General features: G+C 28.9%; 4 protein-coding genes across 10 annotated transcripts; 2 read left to right on the forward strand and 2 right to left on the reverse strand.

The window, feature by feature from the left end:
- Positions 1 to 30: 30 nt before the first annotated feature.
- On the reverse strand, positions 31 to 7,432 carry LOC106785966 (protein wntless). 2 transcript variants are annotated; one of them, XM_014746868.1, is made up of 12 exons: positions 7,102 to 7,432; positions 6,593 to 6,780; positions 6,402 to 6,507; positions 6,191 to 6,315; positions 5,960 to 6,115; positions 5,700 to 5,877; positions 5,494 to 5,621; positions 5,374 to 5,379; positions 5,133 to 5,294; positions 4,823 to 5,050; positions 4,587 to 4,740; positions 31 to 2,417 (listed from the first exon to the last, which is right to left on the reverse strand). In XM_014746868.1, the coding sequence occupies exons 1-12, from the start codon at positions 7,205 to 7,207 to the stop codon at positions 2,347 to 2,349; spliced, it is 1,608 nt and encodes a 535-aa protein (XP_014602354.1). In that variant the 5' UTR covers positions 7,208 to 7,432; the 3' UTR covers positions 31 to 2,346. The 2 variants fall into 2 exon arrangements, with proteins under 2 accessions (XP_014602354.1, XP_014602353.1); XM_014746867.1 differs by lacking the exon at positions 31 to 2,417 and adding an exon at positions 3,003 to 4,455 and having other exon boundaries at positions 7,102 to 7,430.
- Positions 7,433 to 7,665: 233 nt separating this feature from the next.
- On the forward strand, positions 7,666 to 12,766 carry LOC106785975 (striatin-interacting protein 1). Of its 4 annotated transcripts, none has more exons than XM_014746890.1 (13): positions 7,668 to 7,890; positions 7,998 to 8,190; positions 8,531 to 8,647; positions 8,725 to 9,011; positions 9,098 to 9,276; positions 9,351 to 9,664; positions 9,739 to 9,937; positions 10,029 to 10,183; positions 10,291 to 10,535; positions 10,611 to 10,838; positions 10,910 to 11,081; positions 11,170 to 11,374; positions 11,467 to 12,766. In XM_014746890.1, exons 2-13 carry the CDS (start codon positions 8,095 to 8,097, stop codon positions 11,730 to 11,732), a joined length of 2,463 nt encoding a protein of 820 aa, XP_014602376.1. In that variant the 5' UTR covers positions 7,668 to 7,890; positions 7,998 to 8,094; the 3' UTR covers positions 11,733 to 12,766. The 4 variants fall into 4 exon arrangements, with proteins under 4 accessions (XP_014602377.1, XP_014602376.1, XP_014602375.1 ...); XM_014746889.1 differs by having other exon boundaries at positions 7,668 to 7,842; XM_014746891.1 differs by having other exon boundaries at positions 7,666 to 8,181.
- LOC106785976 (glucose-6-phosphate 1-dehydrogenase) lies at positions 12,413 to 24,657 on the reverse strand. 2 transcript variants are annotated; one of them, XM_014746893.1, is made up of 14 exons: positions 24,366 to 24,657; positions 24,052 to 24,275; positions 23,800 to 23,986; positions 23,583 to 23,711; positions 23,325 to 23,510; positions 22,978 to 23,245; positions 22,699 to 22,897; positions 15,156 to 15,280; positions 14,688 to 15,052; positions 14,222 to 14,590; positions 13,890 to 14,119; positions 13,611 to 13,816; positions 13,284 to 13,444; positions 12,413 to 13,206 (listed from the first exon to the last, which is right to left on the reverse strand). In XM_014746893.1, exons 2-14 carry the CDS (start codon positions 24,152 to 24,154, stop codon positions 13,116 to 13,118), a joined length of 2,619 nt encoding a protein of 872 aa, XP_014602379.1. In that variant the 5' UTR covers positions 24,155 to 24,275; positions 24,366 to 24,657; the 3' UTR covers positions 12,413 to 13,115. The 2 variants fall into 2 exon arrangements, with proteins under 2 accessions (XP_014602379.1, XP_014602378.1); XM_014746892.1 differs by lacking the exons at positions 22,699 to 22,897; positions 22,978 to 23,245; positions 23,325 to 23,510; ... (2 more) ...; positions 24,052 to 24,275; positions 24,366 to 24,657 and adding an exon at positions 19,810 to 20,021.
- LOC106785977 lies at positions 21,003 to 22,242 on the forward strand. Of its 2 annotated transcripts, XM_014746894.1 has the most exons (3): positions 21,003 to 21,108; positions 21,228 to 21,416; positions 21,493 to 22,242. In XM_014746894.1, exons 2-3 carry the CDS (start codon positions 21,293 to 21,295, stop codon positions 21,723 to 21,725), a joined length of 357 nt encoding a protein of 118 aa, XP_014602380.1. In that variant the 5' UTR covers positions 21,003 to 21,108; positions 21,228 to 21,292; the 3' UTR covers positions 21,726 to 22,242. The 2 variants fall into 2 exon arrangements, with proteins under 2 accessions (XP_014602380.1, XP_014602382.1); XM_014746896.1 differs by having other exon boundaries at positions 21,107 to 21,416.
- Positions 24,658 to 25,050: the final 393 nt, after the last annotated feature.

The following is a 25,050-nucleotide window of genomic DNA, read 5'->3' on the forward strand; positions in this document are numbered from 1 at the left end:
TCTTTTCTTCGTCTTCTTCTTCTTCTTTTTCCCCTCCTCCTTCTCCTCGTCGTCGTCTCCTTTTCACGGTAACACGCACTCTGTCCGTCGCACCAACAAAGCTCCTGAATATCGAGCACCGAGAAAGAAAAACAAAGACACGCGCACCCAATAATCACCGTTCGACGTCTTCGTCTTCGTTTTCGTTTTCGTTTTCGTCTTCGTCTTCGTCGTCGTAGTTGTTTTGACTTTCGTTTCGATTATCGTCAATGTGCCAATGCCAGAAAGAGAGAAACTTTCAAATAAACAGTGACGCGCGATATACACTGCTGACAACGACTTCGTCGTCAACGGCCAACCAAATTTCTTTCTCTTTTTTTTAGACGAAAAAATGAATCCCTGTTGGATGATTTAAAGTAAACGACAAAGTGAACAAAATAGACTCATCCTCCGAATCTCAAACCGAATCTGAACTAACGTCAGATCGTCCGTCCGTCAATCCGTCCGTCCCTTCCTCTGTCCTTCCGTCTCACTCTCTCCTCTCCTCACCACTCAACTCTACTCCTCTCTCTCTCTCTATCTCTCTTTCTCTCACCCCTCCGACCCAACCGATAGTACAACCAACAGTACGACCGATCGACCGATAGACCGAAATTACTTGACGTGTCGTCGTATATCCTCCACCCTTTGTTCTCACACACTCCTATAAGCCAATCAAGAGAGGACTCCTCTGTAAACTTCAAAGAATCATTTCGTTGTCGGTCGTTCGCTACGAATAACCACGAGCAATGCACGATCTCAAGTGCGTCTCTTCGACGCACAACAAAACAATGTCCCTTTCTTCTGTTTCTTTCTTTCTCTTGCTACCATCGGCTAGCTCTCTTCTCTTCTCTTCTCTACCCCCCCTCGCACTACTCTACTCTCTCTCTCTTTCTCTCGCACTCCTTCACACCCACCACGCACAACCTGTCAACCCACGGACGACTTCACTGCATCTGTGATACTGCTCTCTCTCCTCGACGTGCTGGACTCTCCTTACCACCACCACTCCACTCATCAACTCTTTCACTCTCTCTCTCCTTCTCTCTTTCTGCCACTACAGCGACCCATACGAGCTTCGACTCATTCACGCCAGAAAGCGCTCTACCGTTTGAGCCACCATCTTGTTCCAACAGAAGCGGGCTTTTCAAACTTCTCGTGCATTCAACATTTTATTACATTAGAACCTACGTTAGCAGGTTCTCGAAATTTCTAGAACGACCTTATCTATTCTCTTATATACATATATATATATATATACATTATATGATATTTTTTTATTTTATATACGAAGAAACGTCATATTCTCTATGCCAAAAATCGAACATTCCAAAGTTAAATGTCAGTTTGACTAAATATTAATTCGTACTTCTAACAAAAATGAATAATGTGTAACATTATGCATGTTTCATCTATGTCTAACCTATATATTAATCGTTAAATGACTTACCAAAAATAGAAGATGAATCTATTTCCGTACAATACGGTAGAAAAATACGTTCCGATATATTTTTTTCTCTTCGAATTGAGAAGAATTTATTTCTATTTGATATTAATCGAATTTCAAAGGAAGTATTATGTTTCATAGCGTGAAAAATCGATCGCTTGAAAATTTAATAACGTCGAATAAACACCTTTTTCAATAACTAATGCAAGATCCATCGTTGATTACGTTATATTACGTTACGTTAGCGACGTTAAATTAGTTGCGTATCTACGTATAGAAAGTTGATAAACAAAATAATATTAGGTACAATGCGAAGATAGATGTCTTATGTGGCCTGTAATTGGTCAAATTTTGGCAAGTAAGAGAAATCTAGATTGGTCGCACCAAAATCAAATTTTTAAAAATATTAGTTTGGGGAAAAAGAAATCCATTATTTTGTTGATGGATGGCTTTAGTGATCGATATCTTGTAAAGTATAGATCAAGCAATTTCAGATTTATGCTCGTTGTAAAGATGACATTTCACACTAAAAAAAATTCTGTTGCTGATTTTTGTTTGGTCCATTCAATGTTGGTCATTCATGAATTACAAGATGTTAAAAAAGGAAGTTAACGAAGAGAAAATTCGGTACATTTTAGTTTTTCTTTGATAAAGGCGAAAATGCAAGCTAGGCGGCTGAAATTGTGAATGGTGTTTATGGTCTCGATAGTGTAACAGCTAATAACGTGCAAAAAAAAAATGAAAAAAATGAGATCCGTAAAAATTTGGATCTCTACTGTCAACAACTGGACCGTTTGAAGTTAGCAATTGACTAGAAACGTCCAAAATTGGCCAACAGGAGAGGTGTTGTATTCCTTAGGACAACGCCAGGCCACACACGTCTATAGTGACTCGCCAGAAACTCTTGAAGCTTGGTTGGAAAGTTTTGGTGCATCCACCTTACAGTTCAGACCTGGCAACAAGCGATTACCATGTTTTTCTTGCATTGCAAAACTTCCTTAGTGATAAGAAATTGACATCAAGAAAAAATTGCAAAAATCGATTACTAGAGTTGTTCGACAATAGGGACCAAAACTTTTACGAGAGTGGCATTATGAAGCTATCTTTAAAATGGCAACAAAATAGAGAACAAAACGGTCCATATTTGACCCAAATCGGACAATCCAAGACATGTTAAATAATTCTTTATTTATTTATTTCTTTTTCCCCAACCTAATATTTTCTTTTTCTATTATAAAAACATTCGAATAGTAGTAAAAAAAAAAATGTTAACACAATTACACAACAGATGTAATTATTTATTAAAAAAAGTATAAAATTTCACTTAATTAGAAAATGTATATAAATGTAGAGATTAGAAAAAATTTCACGTCATATTAAAAAATGCAGTGTTTCCTGAAGCACAATTAATTTCATTTCTATTATAAAATACAATATATAATCTCTTAAAATGTTCATGTTCGTTAGTTTGTTTCCTGAATAAAATATATTGTACTTTTGTTCCACCTGCATTGTAGTATATTAATAATTAAGTATAAAAAATCAGTCAAAATGATACCAAATGAATGTAATGATTTTGCATGTCAAAAATACATAAATGTATTAAATATCTTAATAGATCGCTATCTTTTAAGTTTTATCTATAATTTTATCTCATCTACAAGTATTCTACATAATATTCTAGTTAATATTAAGCAACTTATTTAAAACATAAGAAGCAATATTGCACTTTGAATAATATCCTGAATACTTGACTTGCAATAATGTTTCTCTCATTAAATTAAATTATTTCTAATTTTAATACGTAAATTATATAATATATATGTAGTACTACATATATTATATATAACTACTATTTACTTATAATCGTCATATAATGACAAAATGTGATAAAGAACAGAATAATTAGATTCAATTGACTTGGCACAAAATTTCTTATTGATATTTGTGTTCTCTAAAATATTCGATCCAACATGCAAACTACGTTATGAATTGTGCAAATCATACTAATAATAAAACGTGACATCCTATATACTATGAGAAAAATGCTGCTATAGTTTATGGATATAATCTCAATTCTAATTTGTTTTATAATATTGTTGTATAAATGTATGATTAAATGCAGGTTTATAAAGATTAAGTATAGATATAATAATTGCCTGGCAATGATATGTACTATAACAAGACGGAACGGGTTCTTCTCTTAATTAATGAAATTCATAAAATACGATGAACTAAATACATGATCGATCTATTTTCTATTTCTATTTTCTATATTACTTCTATATTGCTTATAAAATATTCATCGACTGCTAATTTAAAAATATTAATACCATTTGTAAATTCTATAATTGCACATATAATGCAAAATAATTAAGTTAAACAAATACTGGAGTAAATTTTCTATAGATAAAAATGATCTCTCGTATACTGTTTGTTTTTGTCATATCATAAGATATAAGATCTACAAATTTTCTCTGGATTTGCAAATGTTGACTATAGCGATAAAAAAATCTTTTTATGAAAATTGTATAAATTTTATCAAGATTTTTGTATAAGATATACAAGTTCATTTTTGTTCACTCTATTTGTTCTACCAATATACTGGAAGAAAAAAGTTTCTGCTTTTCGATATTTTTTTTTATCTAATCCGTCAAGCAATTGGTTTCATACTAATTTTATATATCACACATTATTATATAAGCGATATAGTAACTTAAAAGCTCGATTAAGTAGATTAAAAATCCCAAATATTTGGAACAATAAATAGTTTTGGCATGTAAAATTGATGCTTTAAATATTATCAGTCGTATCCGCTATTATTATCCTGTGAATACTGAAAAATCTACAGATCTTTTCTACTTTTTAACAAATAAGTACTTAAGATGTTTATTCCACAGCTGTTTTTCGGGCAAATGCTGTGAGTGATAACATCTCGTTGGGATCAGTAGGAAGCCGCGAGAATTCAATCTCTTCGCTAATACTGTGTTCTGTAATTCACGATTTTACATAATATAGAATTTTAATCACGATTATCCATTATGTATTTTTATGCACGAGCTAAAGATATCTATAAATATTAAATAAGTTGTAATCAAATAAAATAATAAGAGATATTTACCTGATGGTTCAATCGGCCATTGTTTATGAGATGGTGCATATAGACATAATAATGCTAAAGTATAAATGTTCCACATCCCATAAACTCCAGTGAAAAATGCAGATGTCATTTGTAATTCTATTTCCTCGTCCCACTTCCATTGTCCTTCTGCGACCTATTTCAAATATACAGTTGTATTTTTTTTATTATGACAATGAGAAATTAGTAATTTTACAAATTTCATCAGGAATCGTTACCTGGCCAAGAATAAATCCGATAACTGTTAATGAAGCGCATAATAATGTGGCAATCATCAAAAACTTGAAACGATATATCACACCTTCGTAATGTAAACGACGTGCTGAACTCATACTAGGTAAGGTAGCTCTTTTCACACTTATATTCATAAATACTTTCCATATCATATAAGTTAAAAATATTAAATATACACCTGCCGATATTCCAGCCAAAATGATAAAAGATAACTATTATTTATTACATAAGGAATAAATATTAAAAATAAATTATAGTATAAATTTACATAGTTTTGTAAATATAAAAGGATACTGCCATTTTAGTACCGACATCTGTTACCCATATTGAATAAAATGGATTTCTTAACTGTACTCCACGTTCACACATATCGAAGATGAATAAAGATAAGCATCCTATACCCACTGCAGAAAGATGACGCCAATAACATTTTAAGGAATTCCTTTGATCGCCCTCCTAAACATATTTCATTATATTTTAGAAAAAAATTAATATTAATTTTAATATAACTTTTAATAATATTTTTTAAACATACCTGAACCTAATGTAGCATCATGCAATATCACATGAAACGAAAAATATAATTAATAAATTTTTTGGGAATATAAATAAAATAAAAAATAACTATTTGTATATAAAAGAAAAGGATTCTTACCATAAGATGTTCTCCTGCAAAAACAAGCCAGAAAGATAAAAGCGTTGCATAAAATATTCCTTGTCTGATATCACCCAACAGAAGCATAAATGGCATATCGTATGCGAGAGTTAAATATTCCATGGGTACTGTAACAATTAATATATTATTTATACTTATTAATTGTACGTCAATGTAATTAAATATTTGTATAAATAATTACGTACAATTTAAAAATGTTAAAGCCATTCCTAAGGCCAAGAGCATATATTCCAAAAGTGCAGGTAATCTTGATAACATGTGAACTCTTCTCCAGTACCATATCAAAAAACAGATCACAATCGGGAAGAAAACAGTTTTAAGACTTACCCATACTTTCGTAAATCCACCATTTTGATTAATAGCCTGAAATGAAGTTAAAATATTATATATGTTATTTACAATTAATTAAAATGAAAAATATAATTATATTCAATGTATTACTTACAGTAAGCCATAAATCTGTTATGTGCCCTAAACCTTGATTAATGTTTCTATCAGTATCAGCAGGAATACGAATATTTAATAAATAATAATCATGGAATAATGATCCCAATTCAAACAAAGGTACAACACTGCAATTATAGTTATATTGTTCCATGGCCTACAAATAAACCAATATTAATGAATAAATCATAAATGATTGACTGACTTGAAAAAAAAAAGGTTCATCATTTACATCATCAATGCTACAATCCAAGATTCTTTCTATTATAGAAGAAGCATACGGTTTCCATGCATCTTCCGGATCTTCTTTATTTCTATAAGCAAGCCTTGCATCTAGAGTTATTTTATTTCTAGGTGCTATTATATGAAAAAAATAAATTATTGTTAAAATCAGTAAATATTAACTACACAAATATGTACACATATTTATATAATTAATTTACCAATTTGAATTTGACTATGATATACAATATCCACCTGCAAGACTCCTATAAGATTTTGTTGCCATCTAGAATAATCCAATTGCAAGTTACCACGCGGACCAGGCATCTGCAATATAATTTCAATAAATTTCTTGATTTTACATATATTTCTGCAATTTAATATCACATTAAAATAATAATAAAATACTTACCAAAAATGTATAGACCACCTGATGTGCTTGATGATGGCTGTCTAAACTAAAATGATTTATATCCACATAAGTACAAGAGCCTTTGCCTCTTGAATAAAACCATTTTCCTGCACCTGGTTCAGTTCCATTAATTCTTATATCTTCACAAGGTGTACCTAATATATTTTGGCTTGTAGCAGGTGTAGGTGCTAAAAAATAATAATTTTTATTAATAAGAAAAATAAAAAAAGTGTAACTAAGGCTGTTATTATTTTAAATACAAATTTAATACCAAATAAAAAACATAAAATCCAATTGATAAAGGACAAAATCTAATAGCATCATACAATCAAAACAATAAACAAAATTTACCTATCCATTGTTGTGTGACAATAAAACATTATTTAAAACAAATAAAAAAGTTATTATTTCCCAAAATAAAACATTGAAATAGAAAATAAGAATAAATTGTTAAGATCAACAATACAATCTTTTATAATACAATTATAAATGTAATTAAGATTACTTACCTATGAAGCCGCCTATTAAAAAGCACACAATTTGTGCAATAATAAGCATAATTACTAATACCGAAAGTTTCTTGCCGCTTAAGTTTTCTATTATTGTACCCTGCATTCTGTCAATGTTTTAATACAATTAATCTTTTAAATAGACGAAAAGCTTTGCTAGATGTAGAAAATTGTATCGAACAAAAGCGTTTCTCGAGAACTTGAGTTTATTGGCCCCTCCATTTGCAGGACTCTACGCTAAACCACCGTATTACTCTTTAAAGGTCTTTCATGATTGGCTTATTTAACGTAAACAGAGAAAGACAGAAATGATTTTTATTGTATCAAATATGTAAACATGTTCGCTGAATTCTTTATTTTATCATAATCATAACTACGAGCATGTTCAAAATTTAATAAATTAATATCTATTTATTCGTTTATTTCAGAAGATGAACATTTTGTAAATTCCATGTAAAAAAATATCAACATAGCAATTGAAGTACACTAAGATCATAGTTAAAGTTTGATAACTCAGAAATGAATCATTTTTGGAACTACATTAATATTATCTATTTTTCAACTGTCCATTTATTGTTAAAGTTTAGTCGTGTATTTATGTTACACCCTGTATAATATATATGTGTGGTTCATTGAAAGGAAAGTTACTTGCGCGACTTCTATGCTCTTGTACGCGACAGTTTTGTCCAGATCGGACGAAACGAAACGAGCCTAGAGAACAGCTTGCAGTTTATAGTCTTTGTAAGAATAACTTCTGAATCAGTTATTCGATTATCGGAGCTTAGAAATGTCTGTTGCTTTTATTCGGAAATAATTATTTCGTTTTGTAATATGTGTATTGTCCATATTAGTATTTTGTATTTGTACAAATGTAAACTTGTGTGATGTTCGTACAGTTTTGTTGTAGAAAGTCGGGATAATTCTAAGACATCGTCTACCTTAAATGTGTCCATCGGTTTCTCCTCCCGTCCCTACTTTAATCATTATCACAAAATGTCATGTGACCTACGGACGGATGGAGTTATTTTTGGGAAGCGGGATTTTCGACGTGGAGATTATCGACAAAACGTTGATGCAGATGTAAGTGAGGTAAAGTAAAAGTTCATTTTCACTAGGTAGTTATGATTATTACATTGACAGATGATCACGAGTAATGATTTACGTCGTATATTGATTTTTTCTTAACCTAATCTCCAATAAATTGTTTTATATATATAAGATATATACATATACNTATACATATATATATATATATATATATGTATATATATATATATATATAATACATATGTATATATATATACGTATTACTAAGACTATGTGATATATGTATAAAATTCTTTTTTAAATCATATTTCTCTTAATTATGATAAGGAATATTAAGATTTACAAGCTTTGTTATCAATGTAGTTTTCTTCTTTCTTCTTAGGATGAACCGAAAAGTGCAGATTTGGATTTTATTTATGACGATGCAGACACACATGCCAATGAAATTGCTGAATTATATAGTTATACCGAACAATATGAGTTGCAACTTAATTTCAAAGTAAGATCATAAATATTGCCGACTTAATTGTTTACGATGTTCCATATCGTATAACTTATATATGTTATTAATTATAGGCGTTTGAAGATCAGATGGAATGGTATAAGCTATATCCTCCATGGTGGCAGAAGTTAGATGAGTCACAAAAAAAATCAGTTGTACATAAATTGTTAGATCAATTGGAAGTATCCAATAAACAATTAAGGATGAAAGCTGCGCGTTGTATCTTATATTTAGTTCAAGGCTGTTGGGCTGAAGTACAATCTGATAAAGAACAGCAAGAGTGGACAAGAAAAAATGTCATGTTGCTTTATGAAGCCGGTGTCTTTCCAGCATTCGTAGAGCTTTTAAATATTGAAATTGAGTAAGTTTCAATTTATTTCTCTCTCTGATAATAAAATAGTTACAAAATATATTTTAATATATATGATTTTTCCTATTGTTATTCAGAAATAGTACAACTGCTAGCCTGGCTATGAGAAAGTTAGCTGTTAGTCTTGCAGATTCTGTTGATTTGAGAATAATTCTCTCTGTTTTGTATATTATCACAGAAGTTATGAGAGAAGAAATAAAAAGTAAAGAGTACAGCATTTATGCAGATTATGTTGAATCTTTTAAAGAGGAACTTGGTAGTTATCAAAAGTAAAAAATATCATTCTAAGTTAATCGATTACTATTATTATTATCCTATTATCTTTTTCAGTAAATCCGTATGGCGAAGAATTACTTATTGTGAAACTTCTCGGAATGGTGACTTGTTTTTGTAGCGGGTCTGCACCTCATTTTCCTATTAAAAAAGTTCTTTTACTTTTATGGAAATTAATATTAGTTTCTTTGGGTGGTATTGATACACTCAGAGAATTAAAGAAAAAATATAGGGAAGAAGCTGGTCTTGATACAGAACAAGAAGATACAATAGAAGTAGCTAGAACCATGAGGGCTAGTTCTCCTCCTGCTAGTGCACCAGATTTAATAGAAACACAAAATCAGAAATGTAATAAAAGACCTGTTAGACGGGTTAGTTACAATTATCACTTTACATAGTGTATATTTATTTCTTACATTTACTAATGAAATAAAATATTTTCTAGATTTTAATGAAACAAAGTTCATTAGATGAGCCAGGCTTAGGTATGGAGTACGAGGGTGGAGAACCAGGAAATAATACTACAACAAATGAAGGCGAAGGGGTGATAATTCAATTCATAAGTCAACCTTGGAATCAAACTTATTACGAAGACCGATATAATCAATCTCAATTAAGGAATTATATTCCACAGATGAACAAAGGGAAAGATAATCTACATCACTAACTGTTACAGTAGTACAAATTTCATTACTTATAATGACCGTTTATAATATATTTATTTTTATCTTGTAGGTCTACCATGGACACCAAAAGTAAGGCAGAAAGATGTTGACTCGTTCCTGGAAGTATCCAGACTTAAATTCGTCGGTTATAAATTACAAGGAGATAGAGAGAGTTTAGCTGGTTTACCACAACCGATACACGAAGGTGTTAACACGCTTAAAAGAGTAAGCCAAATATTCATTTTGTACAATGGAAGATTTAAAAAAACTGATTCATTATATATATATATATACATGAATATATATATATATATATATATATACATTTTTAGCATATGTATACATCTTTAGCTGAAATTCAAATTCAAGAGGAAGAAGAAATAGCTAGAAATCCAATGAGCACTCCAGAACCTCCTCTTCGTCAAACTCCAACAGAAATTTTATATCAAGCCATATTACCTAACCTTCCACAGTACATGATTGCATTGTTAAAAATTTTACTTGCTGCTGCACCAACCAGCAAAGCCAAGACAGATAGTATTAATATAATGGCGGATGTTTTGCCAGAAGAAATGCCGTATGTTTAATATTTTGTATTAAGTACAAATAAACAATAGTTTTATGATTAATTAAAATATTTTTATGTTTGTAGAATGACAGTTTTTCAATCAATGAAATTGGGAAATGATGTTAATAGACATAAGGAAATAATTGTTAAAGCAGTTTCTGCTATTTTACTTCTTTTACTAAAACACTTCAAATTGAATCATATATATCAATTTGAATTTATGTCACAACATTTAGTATTTGCTAATTGCATACCTCTTGTGTTGAAGTTTTTAAATCAAAACATCATGTCTTATATTGAAGCAAGACATGTGTAAGTTAAATTGCATCTTTCTTACAAATTTGTTGACTATTCCTTTTGTAATTGTTTTAAGTTCATTACAGAATTCCTATTTTGGACTTTCCCATATGTGTTATTGGCGATCAACCAGAATTAACACCTGAAAGTCTTGAAATTGGAGACAATCAAACGTACTCTTGGCGAAATATTTTTTCATGTATTAATTTGTTAAGAATTTTGAATAAATTAACCAAATGGAAACACAGTAGAATTATGGTAAGTTATATTAATATTTTTAATAATTAGTCAATGATTAATAGAAAAGAAAAGAAAAAAAAACATTTATTTTCAATTGTGTTCTTAGATGCTAGTAGTTTTTAAATCAGCACCAATTCTAAAACGTACATTAAAAGTGAGACATGCTATGATGCAATTATATGTTCTAAAATTGTTGAAAATGCAAACTAAATATCTCGGACGACAATGGCGGAAGACAAATATGAAAACTATAAGTGTAATTTATGCTAAAGTTAGGCATCGTCTTAACGACGACTGGGCCTATGGTAACGGTAAATATTCATTTTATTGCATTTTTAATCGCAGTTTTATCGGTCATTTAATTTTCTATTCATATGTTATTATACGTGCATACGTTTTATAGATTTAGAAGCACGACCATGGGATTTCCAAGTCGAGGAATGTGAGTTACGTACTTGTGTTGATCAATTTAATAATCGACGATATTCTAATGCTCCTAAAGACGAAGAATTAGAACCTGTTGATACGTCTGTTACTTCTGTACTCGGTACGAACGTAAAATTAACAGAAGAATTCAAACAGCATTACGAATTATGGTTACAACAAGAAGTGTTTCAAAGAAGTATTAACTGGGATGAACTGTTGGATCCTGAAGCTTGTGAAATTTAAAGTTTTGAATAAGTGTAAAGTATAGAAATAGTATTTTCATCGATTGATAGACCTGGATCAAATTTTGACATTTTTACAAATCATGTACTACTGTGAAAAGTGTTCAAAAGACATTGCCATATCAACATCATAATCTAATTTCTTTTTTATTTGTGTACATTGTACTTGGATGGCTCTAATATAGCAAATGTTTAACAAACTAGCTAATTTTAGAGTGAATGTTTGTAAAATGAAACACACGAGTCGTTTTTTTTATTTTTCCTTATTAGATTATTTGAACAATCTTTACTGTTGATGGCAACAAACATTTATTTCTTGAATACTAATAATCATTCGGTATATTATCTCTTCTATATGTAATTATAACAAATTTAAGACACATTATATTGCTATTTATGACTTAATATTTTTCTTATTATATCATCTAGCTTTATATACATTTATTTATAATAACGCAACGGATATATTTCCCGATACGATATGATGTATTACACCAAATCGAACTTTCCAGATTTTATATGAGTTTTATATGTACCCATCTTATCCATTATAACAGTGACAATATGCAAGTAAAATTATAACGTCTTAGAACATTGGTGTTCAACTACAGCATCCTAAAAATAATTCAATCCATTTATGTTTATTGCCAAAGAAGGAAAAAAAAAGAAATAGAAATTTTATTGACTTATATATTCCAAACGTAATTGATCTTTTTGTATAAACAAGAGAAAGAGTCGAAGAGAAATAACATAGCACTATATGTAAATGTATAATATCATAGTACATACACACAGATCACAATTGGCTTGTATAATATTCAAAACTACAGTCTTATACGATTTTAGAAACGAAAATATATGTGAATCAACTTTCTTCGATTTATTTATTATGATATATGTTTAAACAATATCAAGCCAATATCATCCTTCTCTCTCTCTCTTTCTGTAATTTATATTATTTAACCGATGTATGTTACATTTCAAATGATTGGCACAATGTTTAAATTGTCAAGATTTAATAAAAGTATAACATAAGTAGAAAATAGCTTTGTATTTTTAACCCCGAAATAAATGAACTCGAGTTTTTATGAAAAATGTTTTGTGTATAACTGCATCAAAAGGAATACATACATATATAAAAATAGAACATGTCTCTCTGTAATACCAAAATATATGTATATATATATATATGTGTGTGTGTATGTCATCAATGTAGAAAGTTTGATAAATACTGTATACAAAATTACAGAAATGCCATCTTAATTATTATACAAAATCTTGATATATCACAATCACACATTGTATAAAAATAAATTGGTTTTTATATTTTTATCAGTTTCACAATTATATATAAACTTAATGTTTGTTTTTTTTTTTAAATATCTTACGAAGATATCCATTTGTAGGAACCATAATAAGCAAAATTATTTTCCTTTGCTTTATCATCGGCTTCTTTTGGTCCTCGAGAGCCATGTCTATAAATTTGTGTATAAATTTAGTTAAAACACAAGTCAGTGGAAAATTAAAAAATTAATATAAAATAATAACTTACTTGTAAGGAATCGGTGGTATTTTTTCCTGTTCGATTTGATGTAATAGAGGTGTAAAAATTCTCCACGCTTCGAAAAGTTCGTCGCTACGAACGAAATGCATTTGCGATCCACAAAAAACGTCCAAAATTAATCTCTCGTAGGCGTCAGGTAATTTCAGATGCTAAGATAAATGTTAACAATTATTTTCAACAAAAATCCTCTCTCTCTCTCTCTCTCTCTTTCTCTCTCTCTCTCTCTCTCTCTCTCTCTCTCTCTCTCTCTCTCTCTCTCTCTCTCTCTTGATGATTAATATTTTATTATATTTATAATTTATAATATTTTATTACCTTGTATCTATTGCCATACGTGAGATCTAATTCTGTTTCTTCCATATCAAAAGTGATACCAGGTGATTTAGTCATCATTTTTATGTACAACGCTTCACCAGGTTGTACTCTTATAACTAATTCGTTCCTTTTTGTTTTACCATCGAATATATCACCAGGTACATCGTGATATTGAACTCTAACTTCAGCCTTACGCTCGTTCAGAGCTAAGAGCGTAACAATATTTTATTATACAATAAGAAATACTTCGGTAAAATTAATATATGAAATATTTGACACCTTTTCCACAACGAAGAATAAAAGGAACACCATCCCATCGTTCATTATTAATTTTCAGTACCGCTAGCGCATAAGTTGGAGTGGTTGAACCTGGAGGTACAGTAGGATCATCTAAATATCCTAATTGAGCCTCAGGGTTGTTGGAATCTGGATTACCCACATATTGTCCTAAAACTACGTTGTTTAATTCTATTGGCTTTATACATCTTAAGACTTTAACTTTCTCATCTCTGAAAATAAGACAATGAACATTGCGTTAAACATAACGCAAAAGAAATATCGAAATATTCTGTTTAACATTTTATCTCCGTAAATTCACGGATCTGTAATACCTGATATCATTTGGATGACACGAGGCAGGTTTTTCCATCGCAACGAGCGATAATATCTGTAGCAAATGATTTTCCATAACATCCCTGATAATTCCAAACTCATTAAAATATCCACCTCTTCCTTCAGTACCAAAAGATTCCTTAAAAGTTATTTGTACGGAAGCTATGTTATCCCTGTTCCAACTTGGATTGAATATCCTGTTTGCAAATCTTAATGTCATTAAATTCTGAACCATTTCTTTTCCAAGATAATGATCTATCCTATAGATTTGTTCTTCATCGAAAAGTGACGCAAGATGATCGGAAAGAAGTTGCGATGAAATAGCATCTCGGCCGAATGGTTTTTCTATTATAATTCTTGTCCAACCTCTGAGAAAAAGAAAAGTATTCATTAACCGCTCGCTCGGTAATAATAATACACGTTTACGTAATCTTGACGCAATTGCGAAGAAGAAACTAAGCTTACTTTTGTCCCATGCAAACTCTTTTAATATGTACAGTGACCGATTCAAAAACGTTCGGTGGTAAAGCCAAATAAAAAAGCCTATTGGCCATCGAACCTTTCTCATGTTTTTGCAACTCATTGTTCAAGATTCTAAAATGTTCTTCCGAATCGTAATTACCGCTAATATAATAATTTAATTTCCAAAATTCTTCGTATTTAACTTCCTCTTCCGGTTTAAGTTTCATGTAAGGATGACACTTTTCTCGCAATTGTTTAACAGTTATGTTGCTTCTAGCGTATCCGAAAAATGTCGTTATTTTTGGTAAAAGATTGTCTCGGAAAAGCCACCAGAGAGTCGGATAAATTTTCTTCTTAGCTAAATCACCCTAAGCAATGTATAAAACTTTATTTTATAAACGTTTTCTCTTTTAATGAAATACATTTCGAAATATATTATATATAGTTTCGAAATCGTGTTTGTTTACTTACAGATGCTCCGAGTGTAACAAACACGTGTGGTAAGAGTCTGTCGAAATGTGTACCTTCCAGGTGATCCATTTCATCCGACTTTAAAGATTGTCGGATGAACTGCAGACTCTCCTCCGTGGATGTTCCTAAAGTAAAATAATATCAAAAGTAAGTCTTGGAAAGAAGAATGTTCTTTGTTTTTCAATTTATCCAAATTTTACTTAACTATTTTTAATCAAATAAATAATAATGTTATTTTTAATTCTTCGTTCTTTCTTTTTTTTTCTAGTTTTTTTTTATAAGTTAAACTATTTGTAATACGAGTCTTCTTGTCACGGCAATTCAATTAAAACACGAAACTACCGGACAATTTATCATTTTACTCGTATATATCAAACGAACGAGCTAGGGAACGTAATAGCGAACGTACATAATTGTCCTCGTCTATTCTCGTGATCCTGACATAACCAGGATGTCGACTATGATAAGACTGAAGATTCCAACTCTTCTTCGTTTGTACAAATAAAAAAAATCTTTACTAAAATATTCAACAAAATATATATTCGTATGTGAAAACAAAATACCCCGAGTATATAGTTATAATAAAAAAAATTCATTTCACGTAGATCCAATTTATGTTTCGTAATTTAAAATAATCACAAAAGGAAAAAAACACAAAAAAGAAAAAAATAAAAGAAATGAAAAAGAAACAGAAGGCCAATATTGTACTTTTGAACGAACAATGCCGACTTAAATTGCAACACAACTATTATTATCTACCGTAAATAATAATTCTTTTGACTTACTCAGCATGATTATAATTTGTATAATATCAAATAAATTTTGATAAGACAAAACAATCTAAAGCTAACTTTTTCAAGGAAGCTTTAACGTAATTATTATAATGTAGAACTAAAACTTAAAAACAAAATGTCTTGTTGGTATTAAACACCTGAACACTTTGACATCGTAATGCAAACTGATCGACAGTGTCGATAGATCAACGCTCTTTTCTAGAAAATAAATGCCACAAGAAAATGCGCAAGACCGTAAAATTTGCTTTAAGCGTCATTTTTAACGACGACTACGATTACGATATTACACAAGTAGAAAGATTACAAAGATAACAAAATTCTAGTATCTATTTCACATAAAAAAATATTTTTTATCATCCTTTATTATATTGAAAAGTATTTATAAACAATACGACAAATCTCTGTGATTTATTGAAAATATACCGCAAAAGTAATAATTAATTTTTATAGATATATCAACTTTTTTTTTTAGGTTTGCTTTAAAGAAAATTTGAATTCTTGTCGAGTCATGATGTTTCTTCATTAACTCCTTCAAATTTATCTCACATAGAATTTTCCTTCACTGAATAATCTTCTTCTCATCATTTTTAATAATCTCAATGCAGAAGAACAAATATTAGAAACGCAGTTAATCAAGGATACGATTACATGATTATATTATCGCACACTCGAACGCGAAACAACAAGAAATGAAAGATTATAATAAATAACTATAATAGTATGATATATTAACGAAAATGTTATCAATTTATTCGACATTATCATGGGACGATATCCATTACTAAATTTATGTTAATCAGTTATAAAAATAAAAAATCGAATTCTTTAATCTCTTTTAAAAAATATTAGTAATATGAGAAATCAAATAACTGACTTGAAAATTTCCATTAGCATAGAAGTAAATGTCATATCTGTAAATCGTAAAACATTTCTATATCATATTCGCAGACTTAGGAAATATTTTTTTCAAACAATTTCGACACTCGGATGTATAATCGAGGACCGTCTATAAAGTACGTGCCTTTTTTCTTTTCTTTTTTATTTTGTTCCTTTTATTTTTTTTTTTTTTTTAATAAATATATAAATTTCAGTAAACGATAAAAAACATAATCGAGAATTTTTCTAAAAACTTTTGTATTTATTTTCAAATCTATTAAAACATCATTAAAAAATTCGTTATTTCAATTCACGAATCGGGTTTCTGATTACATAAGAGAGATGATAATGTTATTTTAATATTTATAATTATGCATGCGTTTACGTTACGATCGTGTCATATCGATCATGAATTATTTACACATGAATAAACACGTTTGCTCATATAATATTATGGCGCTCTCTCTCTTTCTCTTTTTACGAAACCAATGATTAAGCACTTTGACAAACAAAAAATTGTTTCAATGCTACTCAAAACTTTTCATCCCAACCACGAACTGTGCAGTGAGGAAGAATATTAAATAGAATACTTGTTTATATATATATATTTATGTAGGATTGGGTTCGGTGTAAAGGTGTGTAATTAACCTACACCGAGGTTAATTCTACTATAAAATATTGAATAAAACAGAAGATAGAAATAAACGCTACAGAAAATACCTCTTTAGGCCAACATACGCTTGTTATATTACTCTCCTACAGTTTTTTCACCGCTCATTTATATATCTGCCGTTAGCGACAAGTTTGTGTTACCTTATACCTTTGAAAAATATCTAATGAATGTCGAAATATATTTTCTCACTTTCATATTCGTTAGTTTGTAAGCGAAGAAACGAATTCTTTGGTCACCGTTATATACAAAGTGTTTCAAAATTCATTATCAACCTAATCGTAACTCGTTAACACCGGCCACCCGACTTTCATTTTTCTTATCTTTTTTTATTCATACTTCGTTCATGCCAACTTCCTTAGTCATGAGTTTTTTTTACATTTGTTACAATTAGATTTGGTTATTACATATGTGTTATTCAGTATGATTTGCGATATCGGTTCTAACTTCGTACGTAACGTACGAACCTAACACTCCAATGATTCCGTGTCGCTGTGAAGCGGAACGAGCTCATTATTTTCTTCATTCTCATTATTTCTTAAAATCAAAAAAGTAATCTTTAAAACATTTTGTAAAAAATACTTACAGAGTATTAAAGAATAACAAAATTATTTAAAAATAGAATTTTAGCACGTTCTCGATGCATATCAGTGTTTGTTATTTTTATCTCTACTAAAGAGAGATTATAAATTCTGAAACGAGTTTACGTTATTTGTCGTTAGTTTTTCGTTTCAAAAAAAAAAGTTACAACATTTATGTTAACATTTTTAATAAACTATTAAAATGTAAAACTATCATGTTCTCTATCGAAGAATTTCATTGTGAACGCGTACAGTGGACGACAAATAACATACGTTTTAAACTTGACACGTTACCTTGATCTCTTCCATTGTATTTCCAGAGTTGAAAAGTTTTTTAAACTTCAATAAGAAAACGAAGTTTTATCTTTTTGTTCAAATAAAAATGAATTAAAGTGAGAAAAAAATTGTTTCTATGTTTAAATAATATAAAAATTTTCCTCTCGTTTTAACATTAATAAATTTTACATCGAGTAAAACAATAAATGCATATTATTCCAATCCCACAGTATATATTAGATAATTATCGTTCTTCACGATACGTAATTATAAATACCGATATGTTAACATATATCTGTAGATATTTATTTTTCACATAGGAGTTAATCATCCAATAAACTTGCATGCTAAGTGGCGTGACACACATTGATATTGTTACTTGATTACGATATACATACATAAATATTCTTACGAATATTATATTTATTGTTTTTCGAATTAATTGTAACGCGTATATTAAATAATAAATTGAATAAGTGTAATATTCATTTAAATAAATATCAATAAGAAAGAGAGAGAGAGAGAGAGAAAGAAAGGTTTTTTTGAGTCCGCCATTTTGGTGAAAATAATTGTGTCATATAAACTTGTAGATTTTTTTTTATTATCGAGCCTCCAGCGATTTTATATCCATTACGCAGACCTACTTTGTGAGTTAACGTAACAAGAATTACTCATGATAATGGAACGTCCTTTAACATGACTATACATAAAGTCCTTGTAGTAGTATTCTTTTAAGCGGCCATATTTTATTTTTACATTCTTTTCATAAAAATGTTTGCACTGACTAATATGCAGTTAAATAATTTCTCTCTCTCTACTTTTTGTTCTTTTTTTAATTATTACAATAACGATAAATACTATATATCAGTATATAATCAAGTAAAGAGGGCCCTTGAAAAATAAATTTGAATCAATGTAACATAATATATTAGATAAACGTTGTTGTAACTCGGATATGAATGTTTACTTTGGTTGAGACGAGAAAAAATATTGCGTAGTAGAACGATTTAACTTTGATTTCGTAACTTCTAACAAGTATTATCTGCAAATCTAAATGTCGTAGAATTAGGTATTTAGAAAATTTCGAAAAATTCACATATTGTATACATTTACATATTAATATAAATTATTTAAAATTATAACTAAAAAAAGAGGAAATGACAGAATGAATAATTGAATTAAATTTCACATGAGCAAAATGAAATTCCTTTGTTCTCTAGTATTTTTAAACAAAAGAACATCGATTTGTAATTTAAATCACTGATAATATCATGCATTCACAACTATAAAGTGCTTTTTTTTAAGTAGCATTTATTACATATGTAAATATTATGAAGCATTACAAATCGAATGATTAACGTAACTCACGTGAATGCTTTATACGTAAAAGATAAAACATTAAACATAAAATCTAATTTTGATTAAAATATTACAAGAAATACAATAAGTATACTTACTTCTTTTAATTTTCGCCATTTTAAGAAAATCGATGTTATACGATCGACAGCAAATACGATATTGTCGATGCACCTGATGAATTTACTTTTAATGTTATAAGCTAATTTTAGTAAAAAAAATAATATGTACTATCTTCTGTTATTGAAATGAAAAATATTTCACACAGACAAGAATTTAGAGGTTAAACTCGCACAGATCCGCACAGCTACAGCACGTGCGGCAGACTGATCGATTAAAAGATCACCATATATTTAACGTTCGAAAATTCTCCATCTTTGTTTCGCACGATAACAAGTATTACAACTCGTCAATATTATCTGATGATACTGAGCTTTCACTTACGCTAAGTATTATGAACATATGTATACCGATTATACCTTGAAATCTAATGGCACTGCAACAAAATTCTTACGAATTCCAGGTAAATAATACGACAATCATTTTTCTTACTGATAGTTTAGATTGTATTTTAGAATAAGGTTTGCTATATTTTATTAATACATTTTAACAGAATTATATGTATCATTTTAATACTACTTATATACTTGTTGTATATAGAGTAAAATATTAATAAATAATTTAGCCAGCAGAATGAATCGGCAACTTTTATAAAAAAGAAATATTAATACTTGAAAATGATAGATTAAAAGCAACAGGTAATAACAATTACCGTTTTTTTTACAGAGACAAATTATAAATATAATTAAATTTAACGAGATGACAACGGTTATTCATAAAAGGAAAAACGATTTCTCTCAGGCCCTCCTTTTCAATATCATATATGTTATATAAGGTCCTAAGTTACCGATAAAACGTTTAAACTTGATTGTAGCGCCATCGGCTATCAAAATAACAATTACAACTGGTTTTTACACAAAATACATTTTATAATATTTATATAAATGACTTTTTATAAATAAATATAATTAGTGCATAACTGCAACTGCAATATATTAGAAAACATGTATTGCAAATTAAATAACATTAATTACTTTATTTTAATGTTTTAAAATTCATATGAAACATAATTAAATATATATTCTTTTGATTGTTGTGAAATAATAAATGTTTAAATCGCAAATAGAACAAAATTTAAATTAAAATTTTATTCTAATTTCGCATTGATATAAATAATCGATGTAATTTAGTATCGATATAATTTATAATCGATTTACAGCGTGGTTTGATTCGCGTAGTCACAGAGTGAGCTTCGTTCGCGTAGTATTGCATCATAAACGCCATCTATTATCAGAAGAGTTTTCGTCGTAAATCCTATTTTTTTTGTATTTGTTTCATTTGTACGTATAACATATAACATTTTATTGTGTTATTACATTATAAGAAGAATATTTTATATACATTTTAATGAATAATGTTTGAAAATGAGAGACTATTATCTCTATTAACGTGTTAATAGGTATTTCAAGAAGATAATCTCATCTTTTTATAATTGAAGAAATTGTTCTGATTTAAAACAAAAAAATGAGGGTCAGTCTTGCTTATTTTAAAGGACGACTTCCCCAATCTGAAGCTAAGGTTCCATATAACGTTGCAGAAGAACTATCATTAAAGAATTATGTAAGATGTAAATCTGTTGGGGTTACAGGTATTTTTTGTCTATATCTACACGTATGTTTTAAACATATTTTATGATCATTTTTTAATAATTTATTGCTTTACAGAAAAGGGTTGTTTACACGAATTGTCAGTACTTTTAACATGCCTCAGAGAAAATGAGTTTGATAATTTCAATTGTTCAAAGGAACTTACATCTTTTGAAAATTGTAGTAAAAGATTTGCTAAATTATCTGCAGACTTGAAAGCTTCGCACTCCAAATCTGTGCCTGATCCTAATTCCAAAGTTTTTTCTTCGAAACAGATAAGTTATTTATTAAAATTATATCCTACACGATAATCAATTATATTTATATGTTCATTAATTGATTAATTAATTATAGAATAAAAGCTTAGAGATAAATCAAGATATATACATTTTTATGTATATTCAATAATTATTTCTAATGTCTGTGTGTGTTCACAGTGTCAAATACATTTCTCATATAAGAATCCTCTCTCTTTCTTTAATGAGCATACGTCATATACGCATTCTCTTTCATTCGATACTTGATATCTTAAACAAAACATCTTTCCTGATATATTTTTGACTTTCATCCTTTGTTTTGTCATCGGTCGCTTACATCATACACTCTTTGTCGTTTGTTTCTTTTCTTTTCTTAAACTCGTATTCAACTAGCGACCACTAAACCCTCAAATATTCTCTCCCACACATATGTACCCTTATAACATAATACTCAGCTTTCTTTCATATAGCCTACACTAAGCATATTCAGTTGTCCATAAGCATTCATACAGTCCACATCAAGCAATTGTATCATAGTCCACAAGACTTAATAATAAAAAATCATAGTAGATTAAAAAACTGCCCTTAGTATCACTACAAAACTACCCACACCGTATTAATTTACTTTCGTTGGGATTCCGTACAAGACGAACGTATAATTCGACTTAAACAATTTGTACATTAGTTTGAAACAGATTCGCGTTAGCATACATACATTGCGCGCGAACAATGTCATTAATCTTAAATGAAAATTCGTATGTACTGATCATAAACATTGTATTATATATTTACTTTCACGTTCTGTATATTAATTGTTAATAGTATTTATTAAAAAGAATGTAAATATTCATGGTAGGTACAAATTAATTTATTTATGCTTTTGTAACATGATTCGAATTATGTTCCTTCATAGAAGTAGCATGCAAACGTTTAATAGCCAATCTTTCAGAATGACCTGAAAAAGTAAAATTACTATTAAAGAAAACATTTTTACAAATACAAATACTTATTAAAATTATAAACTTACGAATAGGTTTATTAATAGATTGATTAATATTGATCGGTGTAATTATTTGCATGTTATCTAATCGATTTTCTATTCGTCTAAGTGCATGAAAACTTTCTAATTGCTTGTCTTTAAAATAGAAGTATGTACACAGCAACGTAACTGCACATAATGTTAAACATATTTTCCTTATCGACCAAGTTATGTATATTAGTTCTACCTAAAAAAATTATAAAATATATTGAATTATTGAACACAGACCTAATTGATGTGATAAATAAAATTTTGTATAATTTTTACCTTGTCATGTGTAAAATGGTTCATGGTATTCTCATAATATTGAACTAATATTCTTTCTACTGTAACGTTTAAACTTAGAATTATGAAAAGTATAACACGCGCATCTGCAGTTCTCTTAGCCGAGCTAAAAATTGCGCAGAGAATACAACTGATTGTATAATAAATAATAGATTGGAACCATGATACTTCTCCGATAATCCAATTTTGAAAAGTACGTACGTAAGAAAAAATCTCATAGAGTAATTCCTTCTGATCTTTTGCCGATTCTCTATAATATAAAAGAGATCACATTGATACATTTAAATATCTTTCAATAATATTTTCAAATTAATTCTGTTGTAACATACTTAAATTCCATAACCATATCATTCACAGTTTCAGATGAAGATTTGATTATGCTTCCAAGTTCTTTACCGTGGCTTAATATTTCGTTTTGAATTTTTAATCCTTCTTTCTGACTTTTCAACATTACGTTTTGTAACTCTGATGCTTCTAACAATTGTTCTTTCATTTGAGAAGAAACTTTATACAACCTATATTAGAAATTATATTAAATAATTTAAATGAATATTGCGAAGAAACAATTTTATATATCTAACACTTACGATTTGATCGTTTTGTCAGTTTCCATCTGCCATGATTCGTAATTTAAATAAAAACATATATGTGTAGTATGCGTATAAAATTCATTATATACATTGAATGCTCTATCTGACATTTCATTGATACACTCTCTGAGAAAATAATTGTTCGGGATATTATTAAAAAGGTGTTTATAAAATTAATAATTTAATTGTTGATTTAAATATAATAAGAAATTACTTGCGAATATCTTCCGATTTAGTCAAATGGCAATCGTAAGAAGTATGACCAGAATCTTCTAAAAAACAATTAGCTAATTTTAAAGCGAGGAGGGAATGTTCATAATCATTCAAATTCTCACAACTATTTTTTATCGACTTAAGCGCATTAGACCAACATAATCCATGTTTTGGCAAAGTTGATTTGGCTATAAAAATAAGAAATTTTGTTATGAATATATTTATTAATTTAATAGCAAATCATATGACGTACCTGTTAATAATGTATATTGTTTTTCTCCTAGATTTTTAAGTACTTCGCTTCCCTCTAAAGCTAATGCACCATATATATAAATAATAATTATTACTCTGATCATTTCTATATTTTATTAAACTTATTAACTCCATGAATTGAATTAATGCATTTTTCTTCACTTTGTGCAAATACACTGAATGTTTTCAATTTAATGCCATCAACTATATTTTGAAGTTTTAATTCTAAGAGAAAGAGACTTGTATAAATTATCATTTATATGAATAATAAAATATAAATATAAACAATAATTTATATGATAATAAGATATTTACATATTAAAATGAAAAATAGTTTCAGTGAACATTTAAATCTTTACGAAAAATTGAACAAGTGTTTGTATAACTTTGCAGCCCCTTTAACCAATACTTTATGATTGGTTAGGAAATATTGTTTTCTTGTAAAAATTAAATCGTAAAAATATTTAAAAAGATTTATGAATTAGTTTTTATCAAAATAGATAATAAATATACTCTTTTAACACTCTTAAATTATTATAACGAACATTTCAAATGAATAGAATCACTTGACAATCACGTGACAGTTATTCGAATGTATTTTAACTCGAAATAAGAATTTATGTTTTCTTATTGGTCGTTATCATGCACTCAAAAAAATATCCAATAGCACATTATAAGAACAATCGTTCATAATATTTCATTTAAGAAATATAATAAAATCATGAAATGACAATATCTCTTAATAATAAAACATTAAAAATTGTTAATAATAATCTCGTATTAATAAATTAATAATATATCGAATAATAGAAAGGATCGATAGATCGAGAACATCGAAGTATTTTTTATGACGTCATCGAAAATATTTGACGACAGAAGCGCCACGGCACGTTGGGTTTCGATACTATTTATTCGAAACTTGCACACATCTCGATCGATTTATTTTTTTTAAATAAATTTAAAACAAAATATATTTATAAACAATATTACACATATTGAT

Source organism: Polistes canadensis, unplaced genomic scaffold (assembly GCF_001313835.1).
Source record: "Polistes canadensis isolate GaletaPanama2010 unplaced genomic scaffold, ASM131383v1 scaffold_60, whole genome shotgun sequence".
NCBI classification, from domain to species: Eukaryota; Metazoa; Arthropoda; class Insecta; order Hymenoptera; family Vespidae; genus Polistes; species Polistes canadensis.